A 26308-nucleotide genomic window follows, 5' to 3' on the forward strand; every position below is an offset into this window, starting at 1 on the left:
TTCATACGTAGGACACAGAGGAAGGGGGGACTCAGAGGACAATTTCTTAACGACGTGGACGACACACGGTGTTCAATAAACGTAAAAAAAAAAAAAAAAAAAAAAAAATGTATAGTGAACAATAAAGTAGAAAGTATTAAAAAATTGTTTGTCCAGTTTAGATATAGATTTTTGGAAGACTAGCAGCAGTTAAAGCAATAGTCTAATAATGTATATATATATACATACATACAAATATATATATATAGGTATGTGTATATCTATATCTGAGAGCAAGAGAGACAGAGAGTCGTTTTGACAAGGACTTGAGAATTTGTTTGTTATGTTATTGATATATGTATGTATAAGTATTATGTATATAATTGATTAATTAATTAATTAATTAATTAATCTACAATCGTAGTTGATTAATTATTTTTGTACAATTGTCGTTGAAGTTGCTTGATTCAGTTATTGCTTGTTGTTGCTTTTGTTGATTAGTTAATGTTGATGTTGTTCTGTTGCTACTTATAGACTAAGTTTTATTTTTTTATTCATTTGCTCCGATTACGACTATGTCTCTCTCTCTCTCTCGCTTTTGCTCTTTTAAGCCCTCCGTCTATATAGATTTGGAGATATATATATATATAGCAATTGTGTGTATGTGTGTGTGTTTCTGTGTTTATATAAATTACAAGTGTATTTGTTGTTGTGGTTCGTGTGTTGTCACGTTTTGTTACTAAGCACAAAATAAATGGAGACTAACGAAATAATAAGGTTTAAAAAAATACATTACAATTAATTGGATTTTTCGTTTTTATGCGCAAGCCTTCGTTTTTGTTCTCTTATTTCTTGTTTTTTGTATTTTAAATTAGTTAACAATTCTATTTCTATTTATTTATAGATGCGTGTGTGTGTGTGTGTGTGTACGTTCTTAATCAAATCTGATTCATCGTGTGAATATTACGCATAAAATGTTAAGAACTAAACGACTATATCAGAATAATATAATAATTATAAAATTAATAATAATAATAATAATAATAATATTAATAAATCAAATACACAATAAATGAATAAACATATTCTATGGGTATACACATACATGCATATATACATATGTATATATGTGAAATTATTGGAAAACGATCAAGTATAAATCAAAATATATAAAACAAAAAAGACAAATATGCCTTTTTCTTGTTGGTTGTTTTGTTTGCTGATGTCGCTTTGTCGCCCTGTTGTTGTTGTTGTTGTTGTTGCTGTTTGTTGCGATACATATGTATATAACAAGCAGAAATGATATACATATTGACCACACAGTGTTTCCGCTTGCCGAATTCCCATCCTGTATATATTAGGTAGAAAAATTGCTTAATTTGTTTCCATTTTCAATTTTGTTTGTTCAACAATTTAAACAAATTGTTGTCGTTGTTTCATGTTGTTGTTGTTGTGGTTGTTGCTGAGAAATTATTTGTTTTCTGTTGCTAGCCCAAGTCCAAGCTAATGTCCAACGTTGTCGCTTACTATGAGTGCTGCTGCTGCAGCAGCAGCAGCTGTGGTTGCTGCCTACAGTGTCTCCTCGAAGGCAGCCATGAGATCGCTCTGCATGTTCATATCAATTTGACCAGCCAACTGTAACCAGAACAAATAAACAAAATAAAGTTACAAAATGTTTATAAAGTGGCTCAAAGCAGTCTTGCCATAATTTTCTGCCAACGAAAGCTAAATCTAAGGCAAAGTAATCCAAAAACAAACACTATTTGCTTAGTTAAATTGAAATAAGAAACAACTGTTTGAATATTTTCATATTTATTATGAATTGTAATTTTATAACACACCACATGTGGTTCGTATAGAGTTGTTTTATCTGTTGTTTACTAATCAAGGTGTGCTGATCCCGAATCTGCACTCAGTTTTTTCTTTAGTTCGTGAGATTCACGTGAGAACTGGGCCGCAAACCGCAAACCAAAGTCAGATCTGTGTCGAAAAAAAACTAAAATGGCAGCACTGGCTCATAGCTTCATTTGAGAATCCGATCTTTTTTGGCACTCCCTCACTCGAAAAGCACGAATATTAGATATTTGATATTGGTAGAGAACTTACCGCTTCTCTTCTACGTCGCTCTTGCTCGGCCCTTCGCTGCTCTGCCCGCTTGGCAGCTGCCCGATCCTGCGGCGATTGCTGCGCTGGCGAGCTCTGGCCCTGTCCTGGTGATGCCTTGATATCGTCTACACGTGAATTCTGTGGCTGGGCATCATGAACACTTTTTCTATACGGAAAGAGAGGGGGGAAGTGTGAGGGATGATAAAGTACTGAGTTCGTTGGATCTTGGGCGTCTGCTTACCTGCCAATTTCCATGGCTCCTAGTGGCGAAGCAGCCAAAATGGCAGCTGCCTGAGCAGCCACTGCAGCAGCGGCTGCATGTTGCGCCTGGGCTTGTGTCACCGATGACGACAGATGACCATTGCCAGGTGCATTGCCGATGGCCACACCACCGGGACCTCCGATGCCCATGCCAGTGGTGCCACCGCCACCAACACCGCCGCCACTGCTGCCCTGACTGTTCGAGCCGGCCCGGACTCCATCCGGAATGCCGCCTAGGCCAATGCCGGCGCCCATACTGCTGCTGTTGCTATTGCTACTGGTTGCTCCACTGCCAATGAGACCGCCACCGCTGTTGCTATTGCTGCCAGTGCCGCCACCAACAATGGCAAGCCCACCGCTTGCGACGCCTGGATTGTTGTTGCCACTGTTGGCGGCGCCGCCATTGCCTCTATCCCGTTCGCTGCCCGCACTGCCAGGACCATTGCTGGTGGCGGAATTGCTGCCGCCATTGCTGCCGGGGCCACCATTACCGGCAATGCCGCCACCGCCGCCGCTGCCAGAGCTGGCTGAACGTGAGTTGTCCGTCGCATTGTTTTGAACACCACTACTGCTGCCTCCAGCCATGCTGCCACCGCCTCCTCCTCCACCTCCTCGTTCTCTTTCGCGGTCTCGCTCGTTGCTTTGACTTTGCGCCGATGACAGATTTGTGGATATATTCGCTGAACTAGATACACCTGCTGATGCCTGTTGGGACTGAGAGACTGCTGCACCACCGGCGGCCACCGATGTGGCAGTGGACGCCGTTGCTGATGCACCACCACTAGACGATCCACCAACGGCCGCTGCAGCTGCCGCTGCGGCTGATGATGACGACGACGATGTTGAGGATGATGATGAAGACTTGTGGTGTTTGCGCTGTTGTTCCTTTTCGGCTGCTTCTTTCTGATGTTTCTTCTCCTTTTCAGCTGCCTCGAGCAGCTTGAGGCGATCCCGTTCTTTGGCTTTATTACGAAATTGTTGGAATGAATCCATGGCGGGCTTTGTCTTACCACTGGAGCTGGTGCTAGATGTGTTTTGCGGTGAACTGGCCGATGCCAAAGACGACCAAGAGCTGGCATTCTTTAAATTCTGGGCAAAATTGGCACCTTGCGCATTATTACCATGCAATTTCATATCGGAGGGCGATTGCTGTGGTGGCATTACCTTTTGCTTATCCGTTGTGGGCGGACTGGGCATCATGGATTCAATGGGTTTGGGAATTATGAGCATTTTATTGGCTGCAGCGGCCTGCTGTTGCTGTTGTTGTTGCAGATGTTGCTGCTGTTGCTGTAGATGTTGCTGTTGCTGCTGTTGTTGCTGCTGTTGTTGGAGTTGCTGTTGTAATTGCTGCTGCTGCTGATGCAATGTTGGCTCCAAATCAAGAAACGCCGATGCTGTGGCCATATTGAGATTATCAAAACTGGGCATTCCAAAATCGGTTACATTATAGCCATTATTGTGAGCCTGTTGCTGCTGCTGTTGTTGTTGCTGTTGCTGCTGAGGATGTTGCTTCTGTTGCTGCTGAAAGGCAGCCGCTGCCATATCCAAATTGAAATTGAACAAATGATTACCATTCATTCCAGCCACATTTTCAGCTCCCTTTGACAATAATTCCGTCATATAGTCCATATGTTGCTGTTGCTGCTGTTGTTGTTGCTGCTGCTGCTGCTGGTGTCCAAATGTCTGTTGTTGTTGCTGCTGCTGCTGTTGTTGTTGTTGCTGTTGCTGCTGGCCACCGCCCGGCTGTTGCATTAGATGTGCCTGATGGGCCATTAGAAAATTATCTGGCAATCCACCGCCAACCGATTTAACACCCGTTGAGCTAGCCGCCGCACTGAATTCCAGCGAAGCAAGCGACTGCTCAACAGGATCATCAAATTGGGGAATTTGCTTAAGACCTGCGGCCAATGAGGCAGCCACAATGCCCGTAGGATCACCAACCAATGGATTTGCCCCATTATTTCCCCCACCTGATGACGCCAAAGCAGCCGCCAGAGCTGCATGATGATCGCTGAGATCTCCACCCACTCCACCACCTAATCCCGCTGTCGCTGCTCCTTGCGCACCCATATTGGGTTGCTTATGCAAATTGCTGGCTATTCGTATGCCACCTCCGCCACCACTACCGCCTATACTTGAGGCGGCATACAAATTAGCCGTCGGCACTTGCTGTCCCATCACCGATTTACTGCTGCTTCCACTTAAATGATGATCGTTTGGTCCATTCTTATTGTGATTAGTATTTGCCGCCGCTGCTGCTGCTGCATGAAGTATATTATTGGATGAGGCACCGCCAGCAGAACCAAAGTTATTGTTGTTGTTGTTGTTATTATTATTATTGTTGCTGCCGCCACCCCCAGATGAGAGCGGCGTTGTCTTATTATTGTTGTTAAGCATTGCTGCTGCTTGCATAGCATTTGGATTCGCATTTCCCAGCAAATTTGCTGATAACACACACACACACACAGACAGAAGCACACACAAGGAGAGAGAAAAGAAATTATAAAATGATATTCAAGTTAGTCACCAACAGGTTTCTTGGGGCGTGGGGGGGGCCAACTTACCCATTTGCGATGCGGTTGTACTGGCCGTTGGAACACCACCGACGCCGACGCCGCCGCTGCCAGTTGCTGCATTATTCAGCACATCCAGACCCATGTGGAGTAACGTATTCGGTGTTAAGCCACCGGCCAAATTAAGATTGGGATTATTTACCTGAATCACACAGAAGATAATCGAGCATAAGATAATGACAACAAAATGTTTGTTTGGGGGAGAGGGAGGAGAAAGGTGGATACATGAAAAGACTTGGTCACCAATCATCACAACAGAAATAGGTGTGTATTTAAGAAATTTCTTAAATAAATAAATTCTTAGCCTATTCAAATTTAATCAAACCTCAATCACGTGAAGGAGACTCAAAAAATGTTTACTTGGCAATTATGGAAGCATATCCAAACTACTTTCTATTGTCCGACCCAAAAACTAAGCCTTGACTGAAAACCCCCACTAGCCGCCAAGCCAATTTACAGTAGAGTGGGTGGGTATATGCCTTATTTTATTCATTCATCAATACTCACATTTACAGTGCTGCTGCCATTTGAATCACGTGACTTTTTCTTACGTGGCGGCCGCTCATCGCCGTCGCCTGGAAAAATATATATATTTTGTTGGGAATATACAGTGTTGGAAGAAATAATAGAAACGGCAACCTACTTTGATTTTAAAACCTTTTTTTTTTACGTTGGACAAATTGTCCGACCTAAAAATCAGTGTTCAAGAATGTGGGATAGTAGTTCTATTATTTTTATTCATTTCGACGCCTATTTTCACGAAACTTTTTCTTCTATACGCTTTTAAGTAGAACTACCACGTGTTTCGGTTGGAAAAAATAATAGAAACGCTCAGTATTTTTCACGTCAAAAACATTTTAGATCTCATAAAAGTTAATTTTTGGGTTTATTTTAATTCTAAATAAAGGTATTTAATATCCATTAAAATTGGTTGTGATTTCTGTTTTAATTTACTAACATTATATGCAGTATGGGTCGTGGCACGCACTCCTCAGAGAAAGAAAGGGAAATCATGAAAAAACTAAAAAACTCTGGTCGTTCAATGGCAGAAATCGCAGAATTAATGAATTGCTCAAAAAAAAAGTGTTTTCAGCTATTCATTATAAATATAAACAAGAAAATCGAGGTCGAAAACGTGCCACAACATCAAAATTTGACCAGGTCATTTTGCGAGAAGCGAAACAAAAACCATTCTTTTCATCGGAAAAGCTCAAAAACAAGCTAGATGCATCAATAACGAGTATAACTATCCGGACAAGATTGGTATCATTTGGGTTAAAGGCATATAGTGCTAGAAAAGTACCGTGCTTGAGCAAGCAAAATAAAAAACGGAGAATAGATTTTGCTACTCAACATGTGCTTTGGGCCAATTGGAAAAATGTGCTATGGGCGGATGAAACAAAGGTCAATTTGTTTGGATCTGATGGCAAGGAGTCTGTAAGACGACAAAAAAGTACTGGTTATGAACCAAAACACACTGGTTATGATCCAAAACACACTTTAAAGACTGTTAGGCACTAAGGTGGAAACATTATGTTTTGGGGATGCTTTTCTTCTTCAAGTGTCGGTCCGTAATTATGGATAAAGGATAAAATGTGCGAAATCAACAAAGTAAATATCCTTAGCAATACTATGCTTTCTTGTTCCGAAGAAGAATTGCCTTTAAAGTGATAATTTCAGCCGGAAAACGATCCCAAACACTCGTCCGAGCTGGCAATCACATCGGTCAAGGAAAATAAAGTTAATGTTTTAGAGCCTCCGTCTCAGTCTCCGGACTTAAACCCAATAGAACAGCTTTGGGGAATATTAAAGAAGAGGATTGCTGGTTATAAGCCAAAAAATAAGCAAGATTTATGGGAAAAGGTCCAGGATGAATGGTATTCTATAGACCCAGCAATCTGTGCTAAGTTAGTTGATTCCATGGGACGTCCTAGCCGCGAAGTGTTGAAAAATAAGGGTAGTACGACTAAATATTAATTTAACTATTTGTTTAAAACTAAAATAAATATGTGTCTGGAACAACAACATTATATTTTGTATTAATAAAATGATCGTTTCTATTTTATCTTCCAAGGGGGGGAAAATAAATGCCTTTGTTTTTGTATTAAATTTATTTCAAAAAACATAAAACATTATTTTTTTTGTTGCTTGCAACAGTGTCTTTAAAAAAAAACATTCAGCTTAAAAAAAAGTTGTGTTTTGCCAAAGATAGACTCAAAAAAAAGGAAATTGTATGCCGTTTCTATTATTTCTTCCAACACTGTAGGTTAAATCAAATATAAAAGAAATCTCGCAAGAACGACCATTATTAGGATGGGTGAAATGTATAGAGTAAAAAGTAGAAATTGATTAACATCGGCTATGCCGTAGTTATATCATCTATACCCCTGCAATAATAATACATGGAAATTTTGATTTAGTAGAGAAATAGGGTTCATGTTGTTGTGGACTTGAATGGAGCAACAATTAGAAAGAAGAGCGCCAATTGGTTTTTCTTTTTCACTCGCTTTCATTTGCGTATATACATATTTCTCTTGTAGTTCTCATTACATAACCTTGACTGCTTAGGATCTCCATCTCAAACAGTGTGTGTTTAGATAAAATCCGACTAGATTCAAGTCCATACTATAGGTTAGGTTTTATTCATTTAGACAGACAAACGGAGAAGTTTGGGCAGCTCATCTTGTGGGTTGTTGCAGGGGTATTATCAGTGTGGTAAGCAGTAAAGCAAGCAGTGCATTAAGCTAGTCACCGTGCAGACGAAGAGTCTGCTTCTTCTTCTTCTGATTAAGAATACAGCAGAATGAAGAGCACATTATTAATATAAACATTAAAGTTAATTTCTACACATTCTCAAATAATCTATTTAATATTTAATAATAATAAAAAAAAAAAATACCTTTTAAAATGCCGAGATCGTTGAAACAATTGTGTGTTGGTCGTGTGCGAGACGAACGTTGGGGGCGAATTCTCTTTTTCACTCTCTCAATTCTAAAAGTAACTGTAAATTAGGAAACGGCACCACCACAGGGGAACGAACTACCACGAAAGGGGTATCGCAATAGGGAAAAGAATGATGGAAAGTTTATAGGGGGAGAGTTTAAGTAGCAAAGACAGCAAAAAGGGATATAAACAGAATAGAAAATTGTGGAAAAAAACAAAAGTGAGAAGTAACAGAAAGCAGGGTTGGATGGGATCCAAGGCGCCTACAAGGACAGAAAGAGAAAAAAGGATTATCCGAGCGTCTCTCCCCCTATCAGCAAGGTAGTGAAATTGAACCAAACCAACCAAAAGCAACAAATCGCTCTTCGCTTCGATCATCAGATCAGAGAAAACGCTATTTTTTGTTTTTTTTTTTTTAGATTTTTCTTTTTTAATAAACATTTTTCATTTCTTCATATTTCTCGCCCTTCTTTTTATTCTTTTTTTGTGTTTTTTTTCTTTTTTTTATTTTGGAGTTTAGTTGTTTCGTTTGCTGCTCTTTTTTTTTTTTTTTTTTTTTTTGGATAATAATAAATATTATTATTTGTTTTTACTATAAATATTTATATTTTTATAATGCTAAATGTGTGTGTGGGTGTGTGTACGTGTCTGAGTGATTGAGTGTGTGTGTGTGTGTGTGTATCTGTATAGGTGGCTGTGTGAGCTTGTCCTTGCCTTTAGCTAAGTTTAAGATTTTTACTATTTGATCATTTGTTTGTTTTTTTTTTCTTTATTTTTTAATTTAATTTATTTTATATTTTTTTTATATAATTGATTTTCTCTTTCGCTCTTACTTTTTATCCTGCTGCTGCCTCGAGACAAAGAGATCCCCACCGCAAACGAACAAAAAAAAATTAAAATTTTGTTTTGTAAATTTGAAATTGAAATACAAGAAAAAAATGAATTTGTTCCCCTTTTTTCTCATAACTTTTTGTTGTTTTTTCCTTACACGAGGCTTTTTGAGCGTGTTTGTATGTGTGAGTGTCCTGATGTTTTGTGTGTGCGCAACTTTTGTTTAAGTGTGTGTGTGTGTTTAGTTGTGTCTTTTGCTTGTGTGTGTGTGTGTGTGGTGTCTCTTTGCAGGTGTAAATGATGGACAGTGTGTGGGGAAAGGGGGTCGGGTGGTTGAAGAAGTTGAGTGTGCGTATATTAAACAAAAAAAAAAACAATAAATAACAATCGCCAAATTGTTTAATAAAGTCGATTCGATTTTTCTTTACCCTTCCTCTCACCCGCTTTCTCTCTCTCTCACTAGCTTTTTACACGCTCAAATTTCGTTTGTCAATTTATGTTTTTAATTGTGTTTGTGTTTTTTTGTTTTTGTTAAAGAAACATAATGCCATTGTTTGTGTTTTGTGTGTTACTGTATTTGTGTGTGTGTGTGTGTGTGTGTGTGTGTGTATATATTTCATTATTATTATTATTGTTGTTGTTGATTTTGTTGATTTCTTTTTATTTAATTTATTTAATATTAAAAATTTTTATATAGGTTTAAATTTTAGTTTTATATGCAATTTTCTTTTTGTTTCATTCATTCTTCCTTTTCTTTTTTTTTTCTTTTTTCTTATATTTTTTTTTTTTGAAAAAAAACGTGCAAACAATGTGTAAAGGGGAAAGCCGACAGCCGAAATAATTAAATCATATATATATATATATACATATATACATATATATAAATATGTATATGTAAAAATATATATGTATGTATCAAATGCTTCCAAAATACATTTGAATATAGTCCGATGAAACTTTTTTCCCTTTTGTTTTTTCCTTTTAGTTGTATATTTTGTTTATATACATATATATTCTTTTTAGCTATATATTGTAAAATCTAATTGGTGTTTTCTTCCTCTTCTTACATATGTATGTCAGTATATACGTGTGTGTTTGTTTGTTGTGTGTGTATGTGTGTGTGTGTGAGGTTTGTTCGTTTCCGTTCCGTTATATTTTTGATGTATACATTAAGAATAGGTGACAACCCTAGAATTGGCTTTATGTACCTGTGTACTGTGTGTGTCTTGCCTTACGTCATTTACGTTATATGTGTACCTATAAATTTGTGTGTATGGGTGTTGTGTGTGGTGTAGTGTGTGTTTGTTTGTTGTTGTTTTTGTTGATGTATGTTTGCTGGTAGTTGTTGATTTCATTTTTTGTTTTTTGTTTTGTTTTTTATCTATTGCAAATTATATACTTTATCTGAGGTTTGTTCAACAAAGTTCATTAACTTGAAGAAAAGGAAGCTTACGGTCTCATGTAATTCACGATCAAATGGAAGCGTTACATTGTTTTTTTTTGTTTTATTGATTTTTAGATGAAAAATTTAAGTGAAAATGGATAGAAGAAGTGATGGTGCGCCCAGGAAGTGTATTGAATCCATATTACGATCTACTATATGGTGATCAATGTTGTATCGTAATCGACCAATTGCGATTAATTGATTGTTTCTATCGAACTCAAAATATCGGTTATACAAAAAAATATTGTATGAAAAAACCAAGTGAATGATTGGCGCTGATATAATGCAATTTATAACAATCTAATTTGAAATATTAAGGATTTTCCGATAATATTATAAACATTTTGTAGAAGAACAAAGATAGAAACAAAGATCCAGGGCAAGAAGGTACAGTCTTTGTAGTCGTCGGGGTCACCACCATAACAAAGTAGTTCTGTTTTAATAGCTATAGAAAAAAAATTCGTTTGATTTTAATGTGTTATCTTGCCTCTGTCCTCCCTTTTGTTTTCTTGCTAATCTGCTTTCTTTTTTGCTTTTGGTTTTGTTTTTAAGATTTTTTTTTTTAGATTTATTTACAGCTTTTATTTTTATTGTTTATTGTTTTGTATTTATCTCTTTCAATCGTATATTATTTTCATTTAGCTTTTCCAACTCATATACACATTGTCTGCAAGTGTAGTAGTTCGTTCTTTAAAAATTTGTCATATCTTTCGACACTTTGTTTGGTTTTTTCTTTTGCATATTTTGTTTTTGGGTTTTCATAGTTCATACATACACATATATATAAATATATATACATATACACATACGTGAATATACTATATATATGTATATGGATGACTTTGTTTAATTTTTGTTTGATATTTTGTGATTTAGTTTTTCGTTATTATTATCAGGTGTTGATTTTCAATTATACCTTATATGGCATACAAACATACACACCCACACTCACACACACACAGGCAAGCACACACACTGAAATGTATGCTATACAACGAAAGGGGACTCTTTAGTGTGTGTGAGTGTTTGTGTGTGAATGTATGTATATGTCCGTGTGGCTTGAGGTGTGTATGTGAAATAGTATGAGTATGTGTGTGTGTGTGTGTGTACTGTGAACGTAAAACAAAGAAAAAAATAATACAGCATTTAGTCATTTATTATTGTGAAAATGGCATACACATGGAGAGAGAGAAGGCAAGGCATAAAGAAGGAAAATGCAAGAATTTAGAAGAAACAATGAAATATAAGAAGCAGAGAAAGAGAGAGAGCGCGGAATATGGACAAACAACATCCCACACAAACAAACAATATGTTTGAGAAAAGTTTAATGCTATATATATACAGATAAATATACATATATATATATAAGCATCAAAGTATAGATATTTATCTATGGAAAAATGATATCAATCATTTATAACAAAAACAGAACACTATATCTGCTTTCTTATCCCTGCTCTGCTTGATGCTTGTGGAAAAATAAAACGGCAGTGCAAGCAGTGTTGCCTAATGACAGGTGAATTTACATCCACTGCTTGCTTGCACATCTTCTGCTTCTTATCGAAAATGCGGGTAAATGACTGACGACAAACAATAATTTTAAGGTGTTTGCTTGCTGTTAACGCCCTCTTCTTTTGTCTTGCATCATCGTCATCATCTTCAGCCTTTTTCTGGACATTATTTGCACTAATAACTTCTTAATTCATTATCATTTCTTGAAAATCTTCATTGAAATTGCTTTTTAGTATGAAAGTAGATAAAAAAGATATATGAAATAAATGAATTGTTAATATAAAAAAAATGGAAATAAAAAAGTGTAGGAGAAAGAGGAAAGTAAAATAATTATGAAAATGAAATGTATATAGGTAGATTGGATGGTAAAGTGTTTAAGTATTGTGTGTATGTGTGTGTGTGTGTGTGTGTGTGTGTGGTTGTGGTGTATTTGTATGTGTGTGCAGTAGTAGTAATAGAGATATATAGAAATAAATTTTGTTGCGTTTGGCTTTTTTTTTTTTTTTTTATAAGTTTTGATTGAAGTAATTTTGGTTGGTTGGTTGGTTGCTTAGTTAATTTTTTTTTTTTTTTTTGCTTGTTGGTTGGTTGGATTGGTTCAGTTTTCATTTTAAAACTTTAGCTTGGTTTTTGTTGTTGTTTAACTTTCAGATTGGCTGCCCCCAATACACAATTGCTTCACGATTTTTTTTCAGCATTTTCTCATCATAATTGGTAATAATTAATAATTAATATAATAATAATAATAATCATCATCATTCTCATCATAATAATATTGGTAATAATAATCATAATTCAAGACTTAACCTATTTGTTTTCTTTTCGTTTGATGTTGGTTTTTATCTCATTTTTTTTTAATATTTCCTTTTTTTCTGTCTGTCTGTCTGTGTGTGTGTGTGTGTGTGTTAGTGTTACGTGTATGTGTGTATTATTTAAAAAATACAATTCGTTTAATACCTAAAAAATGCTTAAATACAATATCTATATGCATTTGATATATATATATATATACATGTATATATATATATATTTATATATATATATATACCTAATATAAACCTAATTAGTATTATTTATATATGTATATATATACATATACATATATATATATATATAGTTTCTATGTGTTTGTGTGAGTTTGTCTGTATATATATGTGTGTGTGTTTGTGTGTGTAGGGGGTTGGGAAGGGGGAATACAGAAAAGAAAAATAGCCAATTTGCAAATTGAGAAACAACCAAAGAACAAAAATAAATCCACCTTTTCTATTCCTGAACATAAACAAACCAAAAAGAATGCCAACCAATTTGACCACATCTACATATAAATATAGAGAAATTTAGTTTTATTCATTTGTTAAACAAATGCTATCCAAAAGAAAAAAAAAACCATAAACCAATTAAAACGCAAGATTTTGATCAAAATAAATATATATATATATGTTTGGTGAACAGTTTCGAGGACCCTTGCAAATTAAGTGCTTGGCAGTCTTTTTACTGCTTGTATCAGTCAAAAAGCAGTCGCTTGCTCATATTCAAAAGAAATTGTATTGCAAGCAGTATATTTTGCGTAGCTCTGCTTTCTCTCTCAGTAGACAATGTATACAATGTATTTTGAGACCATGTCCTTTCAATATCTGCTGATATAACATACCCTCAGAATGAAAGCAGCGATTCAAATCATTAAAACCAAAACTAGCTCAATTAGTTATAATTTAAATTTTTCTATTTTTGGGGCTAAAAATCGTTTGTAAAGAAATCCGATTATAGTCGAATAGTAAAATTCGTCTACGAGAATTTCCCGAAAGTACTAAACGTACAAAAATACATATTTATATTGCACTACTTCAAAAGCATATTTTAAACTTCTTTTCCAAATGGGGAAAGCGCATGGAATTGAATATTGATTATTCCATATTGAAGCTACTCTACGCAAGTAAATCTGATCTGATAAATCAAAAAGTTATTGCACTAGTTTGCGCCATCGATTGATTGATATATATAGATTCGTTCAAACCAAATAGACAGACAGACAAACCAAACAGGCAGGCACAGATAGACAAACACATGACTAAAGCTTATCAGAAGATCATCGTTAGCTCTTGTAGCTCCTAATGCTTGTTTAAACTGAAACGCCATGCCCTTTATTTGCAAGGGTATACTCAAAAATTGTTAATATTTCTCATTTTAAAATTAAATGTAGTAAATACAAAATTTTGCAAATTTTTTAACTTTTATCTAGAAATTTTGTTTCATTTTCCTTTTTTTTCTTCTTCACACCATCGTCTTTTATATTGCACTTAGTCTTGGAACTTGGTTCTAAGCAGAGGGAACAAAAAAAAAAAAAAAAAAAAAAAAAACCTTTTGGCCAATCAGCAGTCTTGTCTTGTCATTCTTATGTTCAGGTATTGGTGGTTGGTTGTGGAGGTGAGGTGGTGGCTAGTGGAGGGGTGAGGAGGTGTTTTAAAAGAGCTTTCTCTCCAAACTATGGCGGTCTGAAAACGTATTCGATTTGCTCCTTTCGTAGCCAATTTATTGTAGTTTGTTCTTTCGTTTCTCTTTCTCTTTAATTTACTTTTTTCTTTGTTTGGATTTTAGCACACCAAAAACATAAACAAAATGCGCTAAATGTATTTAGATAGGATAATATATTCTTTCTGTTTCGAATAAATAAATGTTTAAACAAAAATGCACGAGAAACTCATATTAAAATATTGGATTAATTAACGAAAGAAAGATAATTGGAATTCGTCTTCAAAACGTGTACACGTAATTGCTTTCGATTCATAAAAAAACCCTCAATAATACACTACACAAGTGTATGATTTGGAAAAGTCCTTTGAAGGCGACAATTAAGCGATTCCGCGTTAAATGTTAGAAGAAAAATTCAACACAGCTAAAACCTATAGCTCTCACTCTATCTCCCTCTCACTTCTATTTTGCTCTAGGTGCTTAAAAACAACAAAACAACACAGCTGCAACTATCTTTCTCTAAATTATAAAACTATCTGGCTATCTCTATCTTTTTCCTGGCTGACTGGCGTTTACTCCTTCTCTCTTTGACACAATCTGCGGCAGCAGCAGTAGCAACAACAGACAGCAACTCTTTTTTTCTTTGTAATTTGTTTTTGTATCGTTTCTTTTCTTTTTATTAAATTTGTTTTCCTTTTACCTAGGAGACGACTTTTTACTTAGGTCGAAACTAAATTAAACATAATATATTATTTATATACATACACGAATATATATATATATATATTATATATGCACATATTAATATTATATTCAATTTGAATTTAGTTAAGGTTTTCTTCATTAAACTCTGTTCAGATTACTTGACCTTTTCCAACACTTAACTACATACATTACGTACTTTACTTACGTTACATGACAAATCTCCTGTCTCCCACACTCTCTTCTCTCTTGACTGTCTTCTAAACTAAAAACTGTTCATCTGTGTTTTCTATCTCTCTCTCTCTCTCTCTCTCATTTCTGTATTTCACTTTTGTTTTGTTTCATTTTCAGCGAGCTAAGCCTTAAAATAATAAATCATAATCTGTGTATGTGTGTGTGTGTGTTCGTGTATGTGTATGTGTGTGTATAATCTTAGCTTATATATAGATCTATATGTATGTATATCTCTCTCTCGCTCTATGTTTATCTATGTATATATACATATATGTATATATATACACAATATATATATATATTGTAGTAATAATATAAAAAAGTGAATTATTACAAAAACAATTAGTTGAAACAGTTAAGAATTAAAAAAAAAACAAAAAAAAAACTAAACGGCGTCCTCTAACCTGCTTCACTGTCACTTGAGTCACTCGAACTGCTATCACTCGAACTCGATGACGACGAATCGCTGGAACTTGAACTTGATGAAACGGGATTTGTGGGTTGAACAGCTTCCACCTTATTTGAAGTATTTTCATCTGCAACAAAAAGCAAAAACAAAAAAACACACAGCATGAATAAACCAAATTATTTTTAATAAAATTTCGTTCAATTACCTTTCTTGGTGGTTTTCTTGCTTGCTCCCAGCTGGACGGTTACATCCTGTAAACGTTTTTCCAGCTCTTGTTTCTTTTCAGCCATCTGATCATCCTTAGATTTACCCGAGGGCTTTTTATCTATTAGAAACGAAAGAAGCGAAAGTAGGAAAGACAAACCAAATTATATAGTTTTTTGATCATCGGCTTTTCAAATATTTCAAAAACAAAAGTAAGAGACAGAATAGTAGGATGAGGATGAAGAGGACTATATATATACCATATATACACACTAGGAAAGTAAGTTGAGAGGTTCTCCAGAGACAGAGCGATAGATTTTACAAATAGAAAAACATGCTGCCCAAAATAAAAACAGATTCAACTCAAATATCTAGGCAACTCTCTCGTCTATGCATATGTATATATTCATTGTGCCAGAAGAAACACTTTTTCAATATCAGATCATTTATGGTATCACTTTATCTGCCGCGCATAAGTATTCAATAATTATTAGGCTTCAAAATGTTGTATTCTTTTGATTGCAATTTGAAAAAATCATCAAGTTACATATCGCGCGAACTATAGATTCAAAATCGGTGACATTTTCTTGTTTTAGAGAGCACAGCCCGACTTAATTAATACACTACAACCAAATACTACTACCATATATAATATACTAAAAGATACAGAAGAAAAACAAAAAGGAAACATGCTTGGTCCCATATATATATGTACATATATGTAAAGGCAAAGAGGAAAGGCGGCCAATTAGTGTGAAAATGGACTTTGGATTTCAGGGTCTTAGGCGTCGCAGGGTCAGCAGAGGAAAAAGAGCGAGAGCATGCAAAAAGGACAACTACAGAACAACAAATCGCTTTGAAGGAAAGTCAAACAAAAACTTAGTATAAAGATCGTTGTTTTTGGTTTTTTTTGTTATTTTGGTTTGGTAGTTTGGTTTTCTAACTAAACATGACCACTATTATAAATTTTTTTAATATATATATGTATATTTTTATATATATATATATATACATTTATATATGTTGTATACATTGTCTTGTGATAGAATTTAGAAAAATATCTGTTCTCAAATCTCATAGAAATAAACAAAAATTTAACAGCAAAAAGCTCAAAAAAAATATTCTTTTTAATTTTCTCAATCTGTTTCTTTTCGTCGTTGTTGTTCTTGCTTGGTTTTCTCAAGTTGTGTCTCAGCTTTGCCGTTTTCTCAAGTATTTTTTTCAGGTGTTCTGTTTGTTTGTTTTTTTTTTTTTTTTGTTTTTTTTATTTTTGTGGTCTCGGTTTAGTTACAAACTTACAATATGGCTTACGTGTTTTTTTGCGCAAACACGACGCCACATAGCTTTCTAGCTCGCGCAGCGTCGACGGCTTCAGTGTCTCGAAATCGATTTCAATTTCATCGGGATTGGAGTCGCGCAGCGATGGTTCACGATTCTGGATGATGTGGACCACACGGCCAAGTTTGTCGCCTAAAAGGAAAATAAATAATTGTAAGTTGTAGATACAAAACGTTGCTGGGGGATCGTTGTAGAAAAAAAAATTCTCTCTCTTACCTGGCAGCTTATTGATATCCAAGGAGAGTTGTCGCTTCTCATCGTAGGACATTGGCTTCGCTGTGTCCTCCTCCTCGGAATCGAAATTCATCACCTGACTGGGCTTCTTTTTACTACTACCGCGTGCACCACCAGCGCCCGCTCCCGCTCCACCACCAGCAGCGTTGCCAGGACCGGCTGCATTGGCGGCAGCATTGCCCGCTCCACTGCCGCCGCCGCCACCTTTGCCGCGTTTAGAGCCAGTCGTTGATCCGCCACCGCCAGCAACAGCTGCTGCCATATTGGCCGCTGCCGCTGCTGCTGCAGCGCCGCCAACGCCGCCGGCTGCCGCATTTGCCGCACCCTTTGCGCCACGTTGTCCCTTATTCTTAGCACCTTTACTACTGCCACCCGAAGAGGCACCACCAGCGCCAGCTGCTGCTCCGGCTGCTAAGGCTCCAGCCAATGTACCTGCCTTGCCACCACCGCCAGCACCCGCCACATTGGCTGGATTAAAGCCGGCAGCTCCGCCAGTCAATTGGCTCATGGCCAAGGCCATTTCGTGGGCATGCAGGGCAGATGTTGGTGTGTTCACACCACCGGCACTAGAATTGGCACCCATGACCAGACTACCGCTAAGCAGGGCAGAGAGATTGGCTCCACCGGTAGCCACTGCCGCTGCCACACTGGCCGGCACCGAGACCGGCATGGATGATGGTCCACCTCCACTGGTAGCTGAATTGCCGCCGCCAGCACCGCCGCCAGTTGTTCCACCGGCACCGGATCCAGCTCCGCTTCCCGGACCCATGCCCTTCTTCTTTTCTTTGAGTTTTTTCTTGGCCTTCTTTTTGGCAGACGCCTCCTCGACAAGTTTACGGATCTCCTCCTGCAGGCCCAACAATTTGGACTCCAGCATTTTTAAGCGTGCACTTCTTTCCTCATCGGAATTAGATTCATTTTCCGTGTCACTTGAGTCCTCGCTAGATGAATCGCTAGCATCGTGCTTTAAGCTGGTAGTGGAATAGCCGCCATGACCATGTCCATGGCCATGACTACTGTGACCATGCCCATGCCCGTGACCATGCCCATGACCATGACCGTGTCCATGGCTGTGACTATGATGAGCCGCATTGGCCACTGGCTCATCGGGTATATTGGCGTAGCGCATTTCAAAGACATCCTGCAGTTTTCTGCCCATTGCGACGACATCATGATCTGGTGGATTGTATTTGTAGCAATTGGTGAATATCAATCGCACATCGGCCGCGAATTCCGGCGCACTCTTGTACTCCCGATTGTCCATTTTCCGCTTCACAGTACCCAAATCCATTGGCTTCTTGATGATATCATGATAATCATGGAGGCCTAACAGTTCCGCATCCACCGGCTTATAGAAGGGCCAAGCATAACCGGAATGCTTCTTTGAGAATAGCTCCTTAAGGATCTCATTGCATGACTTGAGAGCATCCGATAGTTTTTCCTTTGATTTCGAACCGGCGCTGCCCATTACACCGCCGACACCACCAACTCCACCCATACCGATGCCACCGACAGCGGCACCAACACCAGCTCCAACAACGCCTGGTCCCAATAGGACACCGGGCACACCGGCCACACCCAGTGGTGACATGGGATAACCACCCGAGCCCTGGAATGTAAGATCCTGCATTGAGATTTTCACCATTTCGATCGATTTCGATTTGTTGTGGATTGATTTGTGGTTTGCAGTAATCAGCAGCGTGGGCGCGTTATGAAAAATTAAACATAAAAGAAAAACAAAATAAAAACCAAAAAGAAAAACAAAAAAAAAGCGTTTGGTTTGTGGTTAGGCATAAAATCGATAATGAGCGATAAATGATAAAATATAAATTGCGTTGATGCAACATAAAAACAAAAAATAAATAACACAAATGAAAGAGTAAAAGGCAAGGACAAGGCAGCGTGTTCTTTTGTGTGTTTTATGATGGGTGCAAAGTGTTTAAGAGAAGAGAGAGAGATGCTGGGTTGGTTGAGTGAGCAAATCTACTTAGATATATCCAACTCTTTCAGTAGTCTTTAACCGTTTTGGAAGGTCCTCTCTCTGGTGGTGCTTAGGAAATCTGAAAAGTCTTCTATATGCCTTCAGCTACTTCACAAGGCGATATAGGGGTACAATAGATTACCTTTCGATTTACTATATTTCGCAGAGGTCGATGATTATGTCTGCGACGACACCTTTTTACACATTTAGAAGTTTTTTCTTTAGACATTTTAATGCCGAATACCAAACACTGACTAAACTGACTGACTAACTGAGTCGACTGAGTTTCTCCTAGAGGTAAATGTCTGCCAATGACAGGAGTATGAAAAGGCCTACTTGGGTTTCAGGGTTGCTGTAAAATACAAATATCTTCTATCAGGAAACTCTACTCTGCCAAAAAAAACTTGTCATCTGTCACTAAAGTTCGTAGTTATTACTTTTAAGTGCACCAGTTCAGTTATACTCTCTCTTCTCTTCTTGAAAGGATATAAAATTATTTAAAGGAATCGGTGGGAACGTTAATTTCGCTTTTTTATACCTTTTCTAAACCTTTTACTCTTACCTTCTTGCCAATTACCTGACGATTTGACTCCCGTCTTGTTGCTATTTTTGCCGATTTGGAATCCATTTGGGCGTAAGGCGATTCAAATGCATTCGCCGTGGGTGTCGTTGTGTCCGCCTTCCGTTTGACGCCCTTCTTCAGTTTGGCTGGTTGCTGGGGTGGTATAACGGCGCCATCAACACCCACTCCGACGCCTACATTGACACCAACTCCGGCCGTGCTATTAACGTAGGCTTGTACGGCATTGGCAGTGGCCACAGCAGCGGCTGATAATTGACCTGCTGCCGCTCCTCCGCCGGGTATTACGGCCGCCGTTGAGCCATCTAAAAGGGAGGAGCTGTTGACCACAGCGGATGATTGATTAGCACCGGGATAGGCGGATGATGGCTGCTGTTGAAGAAGGCTGGCCATAAGGGCCACAGAATGCCCAGCTCCAGCTGCTGCTCCTCCAGCTGCTCCCATGGCTGTGGTGGTGGTATTAGTGCTACCGGGTACGGAATGCGGTGGCATTGTGCTGATCGGTGGTATGGACGGTGCGACTCCCACTCCTCCTCCTCCTGCTGTTGATGAAACAGTGCCACCCAAAGAGGAAACGGGTCGAGCGGCAGCTGCTCCTCCACTACTACTACCACCACCACTTCCTCCTCCAGAAGATTGACCAGCTGTGGGTAACTTATTATTTGAGCTACTGCTACTACTGCTAGTGGGCACTGCTCCAACACTTCCGCCTCCTCCTCCTCCTCCACTGCCTGCTGCTTTGGGTGTGGCTGGTGTGCGTTGCTTCTTTTTCCCACCCTTTGCAGTTACCGGCTCCAGTTCCAATTCCTCTTTAGGCATTGATTCAATTTTTTGCAGGAATACTTTTTCCAACGTTTGTGCCATTACAACAACGTCCTCTCCAGGTTTGTTATACACATAACAATTATTGAACATTGTATTAAAGTCAAGTATCGCCTCCTTCGCCGACCAATAATAATTGTTCTCCAAACGTTTCTTTATCGTACCCATATCCATAGGTTGCTTGATTATCTTATGGTAATCGGGTAAATTTAATTTCTTAGCATCGACCGGCTGTTGGAAGGGCCACGAGAAATGATGTTTCCAGATGACTTTCATAACGGTTTTTATTAAATATTGCAGTTGATTTGTATTCCGACCAGGCCGTTCCGCTGGCGGAACTACTGGAGGCTGGACAATGCCATTAATTGGCTCCACAGGAGGTTCATAACGCGGTGGAGGCTGTTGATGTGGCGGTTGTGGTTGGTCATTTGTCGTTGTTGCTGCGGCTGTACCACCAGCTCCACCTCCCGCCGCCACCGATGATGATGATGATGATGTGGTGGTGGTTGTTGTTGACGCTGCTGTGGATGACGACATGGTGGCTGCTGCTCTTGCTGCTGATGCTCCTGATGTTGATTTAAACGGAATCTTCTTGCCCTAAAACAAAGAGAGAGACGGCCGGACGACCTCAAGCACAGGCTCCTTTTCAATCTCCGTTCCTTTCTTTCTTCCTTTCTTCCGTCCGTCCGCCGCTCCTCCTCCTCCTCCGCCGCCTCCTCCACTTAGGTAAACTTTATTAATTGTTGCTTCTGTTTTTTCTGAACAATTATTGTTGTTAATCCTATGCTTTCTGTTGATGCTTCTGCTTCTGCTCCTGGTACTGCTCCAGTTGCTGTTACCGCTCCTCCTGCTACTGTTGTTAATAATAAGAATCCTTTTTGGCCTAAAGGTTTTCTACAGATCCTTTGATTCATGCCTCTAGCAATTGGTTTGTCCTATCGAAAAAAAAAAAACATTTATTAGAAATTTGAGTTAAATAATTATGTTTATATATTTCACAAAAATTTAATACTTACCACGGCCGCCCCCTTTGGCTGTGGCTTTGCTTCTTATTGTTGTTGTTTTTGTATTTATTTATTTTTTTTGTTTTTTTTTCTGTTGTAGTTTCATGGACACGGCAATGACATTTTAACGGTATTCGCTCTCTCTCTCTCTCTTTTTTACAGCGTGAGCTGAAAGTATATAGATAAAAAAATAACCAAGTTAGAAATATGTAAGTAAAACAAATTTGCCGGCTTAAAACACACAGTCCCATACACACACACAATCATATTGGTAACTCTGGCGGCAATTATCTTACATAAACAGAAAACACAATCATTTTTGAAATTTTGCTGGATTATTTTCACATTTTTTCCATTTTATTTACTACTACTCTAAATACGAAAATGTCGACAAAGATAAAATGCAACAACAGTAGCTACTGCAAGGCACACGGCGGGTTGTTTAATAATACAATGAACAACAAACACACAACCACATACACACACACACATGCGAAAGCAAAAAAGCGCAAACAAAAACCAATTCACAAAATTTGTTGCTTGATTATTATTACTATCCTTTACCACCACACACAGTTCAGTTTGTTTCTAGATTTATATTTTGTATTTTTCTTTATTCTACAATACTTTTTGTTCTTTTCGAAATTCTTTTTCTCTGTTTTCCCCCATTCGTGGATGTGTGTGTTTGTGTTGTTGTGATATTTGTGTAGTTTTTAGTTGTTACTTTGCCGCCGTTTTGCCAGTTCCCAAATTTCGATTTTCGAAATTCGAACACAGAGAGCAAGATAGAATCAGAGGGAGAGAACGTGCTCTCATTCACAAACACACACACAGTTATGAGACACTCACTCACTATTCTCCCTAAGCGCATCCATATCTATATTTGTCTCGCTTGCGCTAGCATAACTTTTGTTATTTGCCTCGCATTTGAGATTAATAAAAAACTATATTAAAAAATGCGCGAAAGGCATTATCACTATTAAATTTAAAAAAAAATACAAAAAAGCTTAAGTATTCATTTAAAATGTATGAAATATTGTAAATTCTAGCATTAAAACAATTATTTCAATATGTAGCGCGCTGTTTCTCTTAGGCTTTTTTGTCATTATATATACATATGTGTGTGTGTTTTATTCACCACGACACCTTCAAAAGTTTTTTTTTTCAAGTTGAATTTGTTTTCTCTTTTTGTTTTTTTTAAGAATGAATCATTTCGGCATATAAAACTGGCTTCTTGTTTGTGTTGTTGCAGCAAGTAATTTATAATTTTTGTTCTTTTTCTTTGGCCTTTTTTAAAACAAACCTTCTTATTTTAGGGACTGATGTTAAAATTGTGGTGCTAGCTTGGAGAGAGGAGGAGGTGGCTCAGAGGTGAGATGGGGATTTTCGTTAATGTATAGATGTGTGTGTATGTATGCATGTCTCTCTCTCTCTCTCTCTTTCTCCACCTCTCTCCATGAGTCTTTTACTACCACAGTGGCAACTGCATAAATAAAAATTGCATGTTGAATGAAAACACTTATAAATAATATTATTTCGGAGATAACTCCATTTTTTTCTATTAAAAAGCATACACCGTATTTTTTATCGAATTTTTGTTATTGTATTTGCCGCCATGGAGACATATGTTTATTATTATATACTCTTTATATGATTTGTATAATGGAAATAATGTTGATTAATACGAAATTTCGCTTTAAACTAAATTAAAAACTAGCCCACTTGCTTTTTGTTTTTATATCGATTATTTTGCAATACAGAGAATAGATCCCAACCACAAAAATAGCTTTACATTTTGCTTGTTTACAGTAAATAATTTCATGATTTTGACCAAATTTTAAATATTCAGAAGGGATTTTTTATTTATTCGACATTTTTAGTTAAAGTTCACTTAACCCACTGTAAATGTCATTCATATGTGTTTGTTTCCGTGCACGAGTGTGTGTGTGTAAGTAAATGTGACGCAAAAATTAAACGGAAGCAGCAGCTAGCAACAACAACCCACATAGTCAAAATCATTAACGTAAAAACATACAAAATGTTAAAAGAAAAAAGCCTAATTGTTTTTTTTTTTATTTAAGTTTTTTGGAGCCTTTTTTTCCAAAATAAAGTTTAAACAAAACAAAACATGATTTGAGAGAGAGAAAAAGAGCTCTCTGAGTCTTGGCCTCTTATTTATCTCTCTCGCTTTTGCCTGGCTCTCTCTCTCTCTCTCTTGTAATTATGTAGTACAGTAGACGACTAAAAACGATTTTCACGTAGTGTTCACCGTCCCGTAGCGAAACAAATGTTACGAAGAAACTTCGGCTCTTGGTTGTTTTACGTTTGCGCTGCTCGGTTTGCGTTTCAAGGCAAGCACGCGATGACGTAGAGTTTAGCACTTCTTGTTTTGTAGGAGGCGGAGGAGGAATTGACTAAAAGGAGGAATATATATATATTTTTCTTTTTCACCAAAGCAAATCTAAGTAACAGATAAAAATGTTAAAAAATACGTGGATTTAATAATCCACACGAATATCTTTATTTAATACATCTTCCATTCAAAGAAAAATGAATTTTTTTGCTCTTTTCCCTTAACACCCTTCTCTCTCACTCTCTTGTGTTGAACCGGCATAAAATTTTTGGTTTATTTTTTTGTATTTTACGAGTTGTTGCAGCTGCTTTGAGAGAGTAAGCGAGATAACGTTATGGGCCTACGTAATATGTAGTCAAATGCAAATATGGCGGCATGTTCACACACACACATACACACAGCCAGAGAGAGAGAAATGTTGTGTATCTTCAAGTATGCGCGGCGCTGCTACTTGCCGCCTCTAGGTTAATAAATCGTGCTAATAGTGGCACGAATCTTGAAGCCGGTTTCTACGAGGGGAGCCCACACGGTGGAACAGAATGTTTGAGGGGGGAGAAAAAGAGTTGGACGCGGCGGCGCTGCTGCTGCATCGGTTTATTAGAGGTCGGGCGGCGGCAACGGTTGCATCAATGAAAGTTTAATAAGTAAACACACACACACACACACACACGAGAAAATTAGTTTCGAAGCACTTCTTTTTATTTGGCAAATCCCAAGATACATTAAGTATTTGCCTTAACGCACAAAAAGATACATTTTTATTCGCTTCTGTTTTGTTCTTGTTCTTTTATTAAAAAATATGCCACAGCTGCGAGCAAGCAGTGTCAGTAGGTTAAGTGTCATCCTTATCCGTATCCTGGCAAACATCAAAAGCTGCACTTTAAAAAAGCGGTTGTTTAATATTTAAATTAAAATAACTGCACCCACCCGCACACACGTACATGCCTTAAAACATGCAATCTGTTAGATAAGAAGCGCGCGCGCTTTTTTTTTGTAACGCTTACTAACGCATGCGCCACGTGCCTTGAGATGCATTTCTTATTGTTGCATTTTTTGTATAATTTCTTGAATGTGTTTGTTGTGTGTTGCACTTGCTGTTAGTGTTTACTTACATTTGGCAATTTGTTTTTAATAATTTAATCCACAAAAAACAAATGCTGCCCCTACTACTATTGTTGCTGAATTTGTTGCGTGTTGCAGCTGCTGCTGAGTTTTTATTTTTGTTGTATTTATAGGTTGTTGTTTTGCATTTGTGAATGAAGAATTGGGTGGTTGTTGGTCGCGCAGCGGAGAGAGAAGAACAAACACACACGATTTGTTTTTTTTTTGCTTTTGTTGCTTTATTTTGTTGTTTTTTTTTTTATTTTGTTTCTCAGCTATGCTTACTATTTATTAACGTTAATATTCTCTTTACTCCGTGTAATTGTTGCACTTTATATTTTTCTTACTAATATACTAAATGACGAAAAAGTGGAAAGTAAGAACAACAAAAAAATAGAAATTCGCTCTACGTTGTTTTGGCTAGCCGCGCATTTACGTCAAATTTGTTAACGTCATACCGTAACGTAAGCGGCAAAACGGCGGCGGCAAAAACACACGCGCCCCGAACAAACACACACACATACATATATGCTCACACAAATACACATGCACACACATTCAAGTAGCAGCAGCAGCACGTAATACCAAAAAAATTTTAAAAATGCTTATTCAAAGAACTGCAGAATTTCATAACAACTCCAGAAATTGCAAATGAATTGCAATTGAAATTATTTGCCGTTTCAGTTATTGGCGGGTTTTTTTTTGTATCCAAGTTATCTTTTCTTCTCTTTTTGTTAATATTATACATTACGGCTCACTAATACACACGCACACAGTCAGCTCTTTTCTGCTTCCTCTTACTGCTGCTTGCTTGCTTTGTTCCACCACCAAAAAAAAAAAAAAAAAAAAAAAAAAAAAATGAAAAAATGTCATGTCCATTGAAGTCTCACATTTATCTCTCGCATTTTTATTTTTTGGCGCTAAATTGTAGGTATTTTTAAAGAATTTCCATTATTTATTCACTGTTCACAAACAATTGTGATCAAAATTTATATAATTTTAATTCTCTTTTTTACATTTACCACAATTTGTTGGTTTTTTTTGTGCTACGTTTCTCAACCGTAGTTTTCTTTACTCTTTTTTTGTGCTTCTATTTTTTTTTTGTTAGTTATTTCCCACACACACACACAACACGGTACATACGGAGGATTTTGTCGCTAAACGCGCGTTTCTGTTTCTTGTGAGTAACAAAAAAATAAAAAAAAAAACCGTGTTATAAGCAGCCGCA

At 37.3% G+C, this 26308-nt stretch overlaps 1 protein-coding gene across 7 annotated transcripts; it reads right to left on the reverse strand.

Moving 5' to 3' along the window:
• Window positions 1-1546: 1546 nt before the first annotated feature.
• Window positions 1547-25434, reverse strand: LOC6652993 (homeotic protein female sterile). Of its 7 annotated transcripts, XM_023181324.2 has the most exons (12): window positions 25092-25434; window positions 21639-21794; window positions 19783-21557; window positions 17222-18848; window positions 16967-17137; window positions 15669-15788; window positions 15459-15590; window positions 5427-5494; window positions 4911-5061; window positions 2327-4790; window positions 2086-2251; window positions 1547-1614 (listed from the first exon to the last, which is right to left on the reverse strand). In XM_023181324.2, the coding sequence occupies exons 3-12, from the start codon at window positions 21157-21159 to the stop codon at window positions 1549-1551; spliced, it is 6342 nt and encodes a 2113-aa protein (XP_023037092.1). In that variant the 5' UTR covers window positions 21160-21557; window positions 21639-21794; window positions 25092-25434; the 3' UTR covers window positions 1547-1548. The 7 variants fall into 7 exon arrangements, with proteins under 7 accessions (XP_023037092.1, XP_023037093.1, XP_023037091.1 ...); XM_023181325.2 differs by lacking the exon at window positions 25092-25434 and having other exon boundaries at window positions 16979-17137; window positions 17222-18863; window positions 19798-21557; XM_023181323.2 differs by lacking the exon at window positions 25092-25434 and having other exon boundaries at window positions 17222-18863; window positions 19798-21557.
• Window positions 25435-26308: the final 874 nt, after the last annotated feature.

Source organism: Drosophila willistoni (genome assembly GCF_018902025.1).
Source record: "Drosophila willistoni isolate 14030-0811.24 chromosome XL unlocalized genomic scaffold, UCI_dwil_1.1 Seg142, whole genome shotgun sequence".
NCBI lineage: Eukaryota > Metazoa > Arthropoda > Insecta > Diptera > Drosophilidae > Drosophila > Drosophila willistoni.

What these genes read in the sequence shown, in the direction of transcription:
- LOC6652993 (XM_023181324.2), bottom strand. Translation starts at nt 21,159, where the DNA reads ATGTCGTCATCCACAGCAGCGTCAACAACAACCACCACCACATCATCA. An exon ending in GGATATCAATAAGCTGCCAG is followed by an intron (nt 17,138 to 17,221) that starts GTAAGAGAGAGA and finishes TTTTCCTTTTAG; the next exon opens with GCGACAAACTTGGCCGTGTG. An exon ending in ATGGCAGCAGCACTGTAAAT is followed by an intron (nt 5,062 to 5,426) that starts GTGAGTATTGAT and finishes TGTGTGATTCAG; the next exon opens with GTAAATAATCCCAATCTTAA.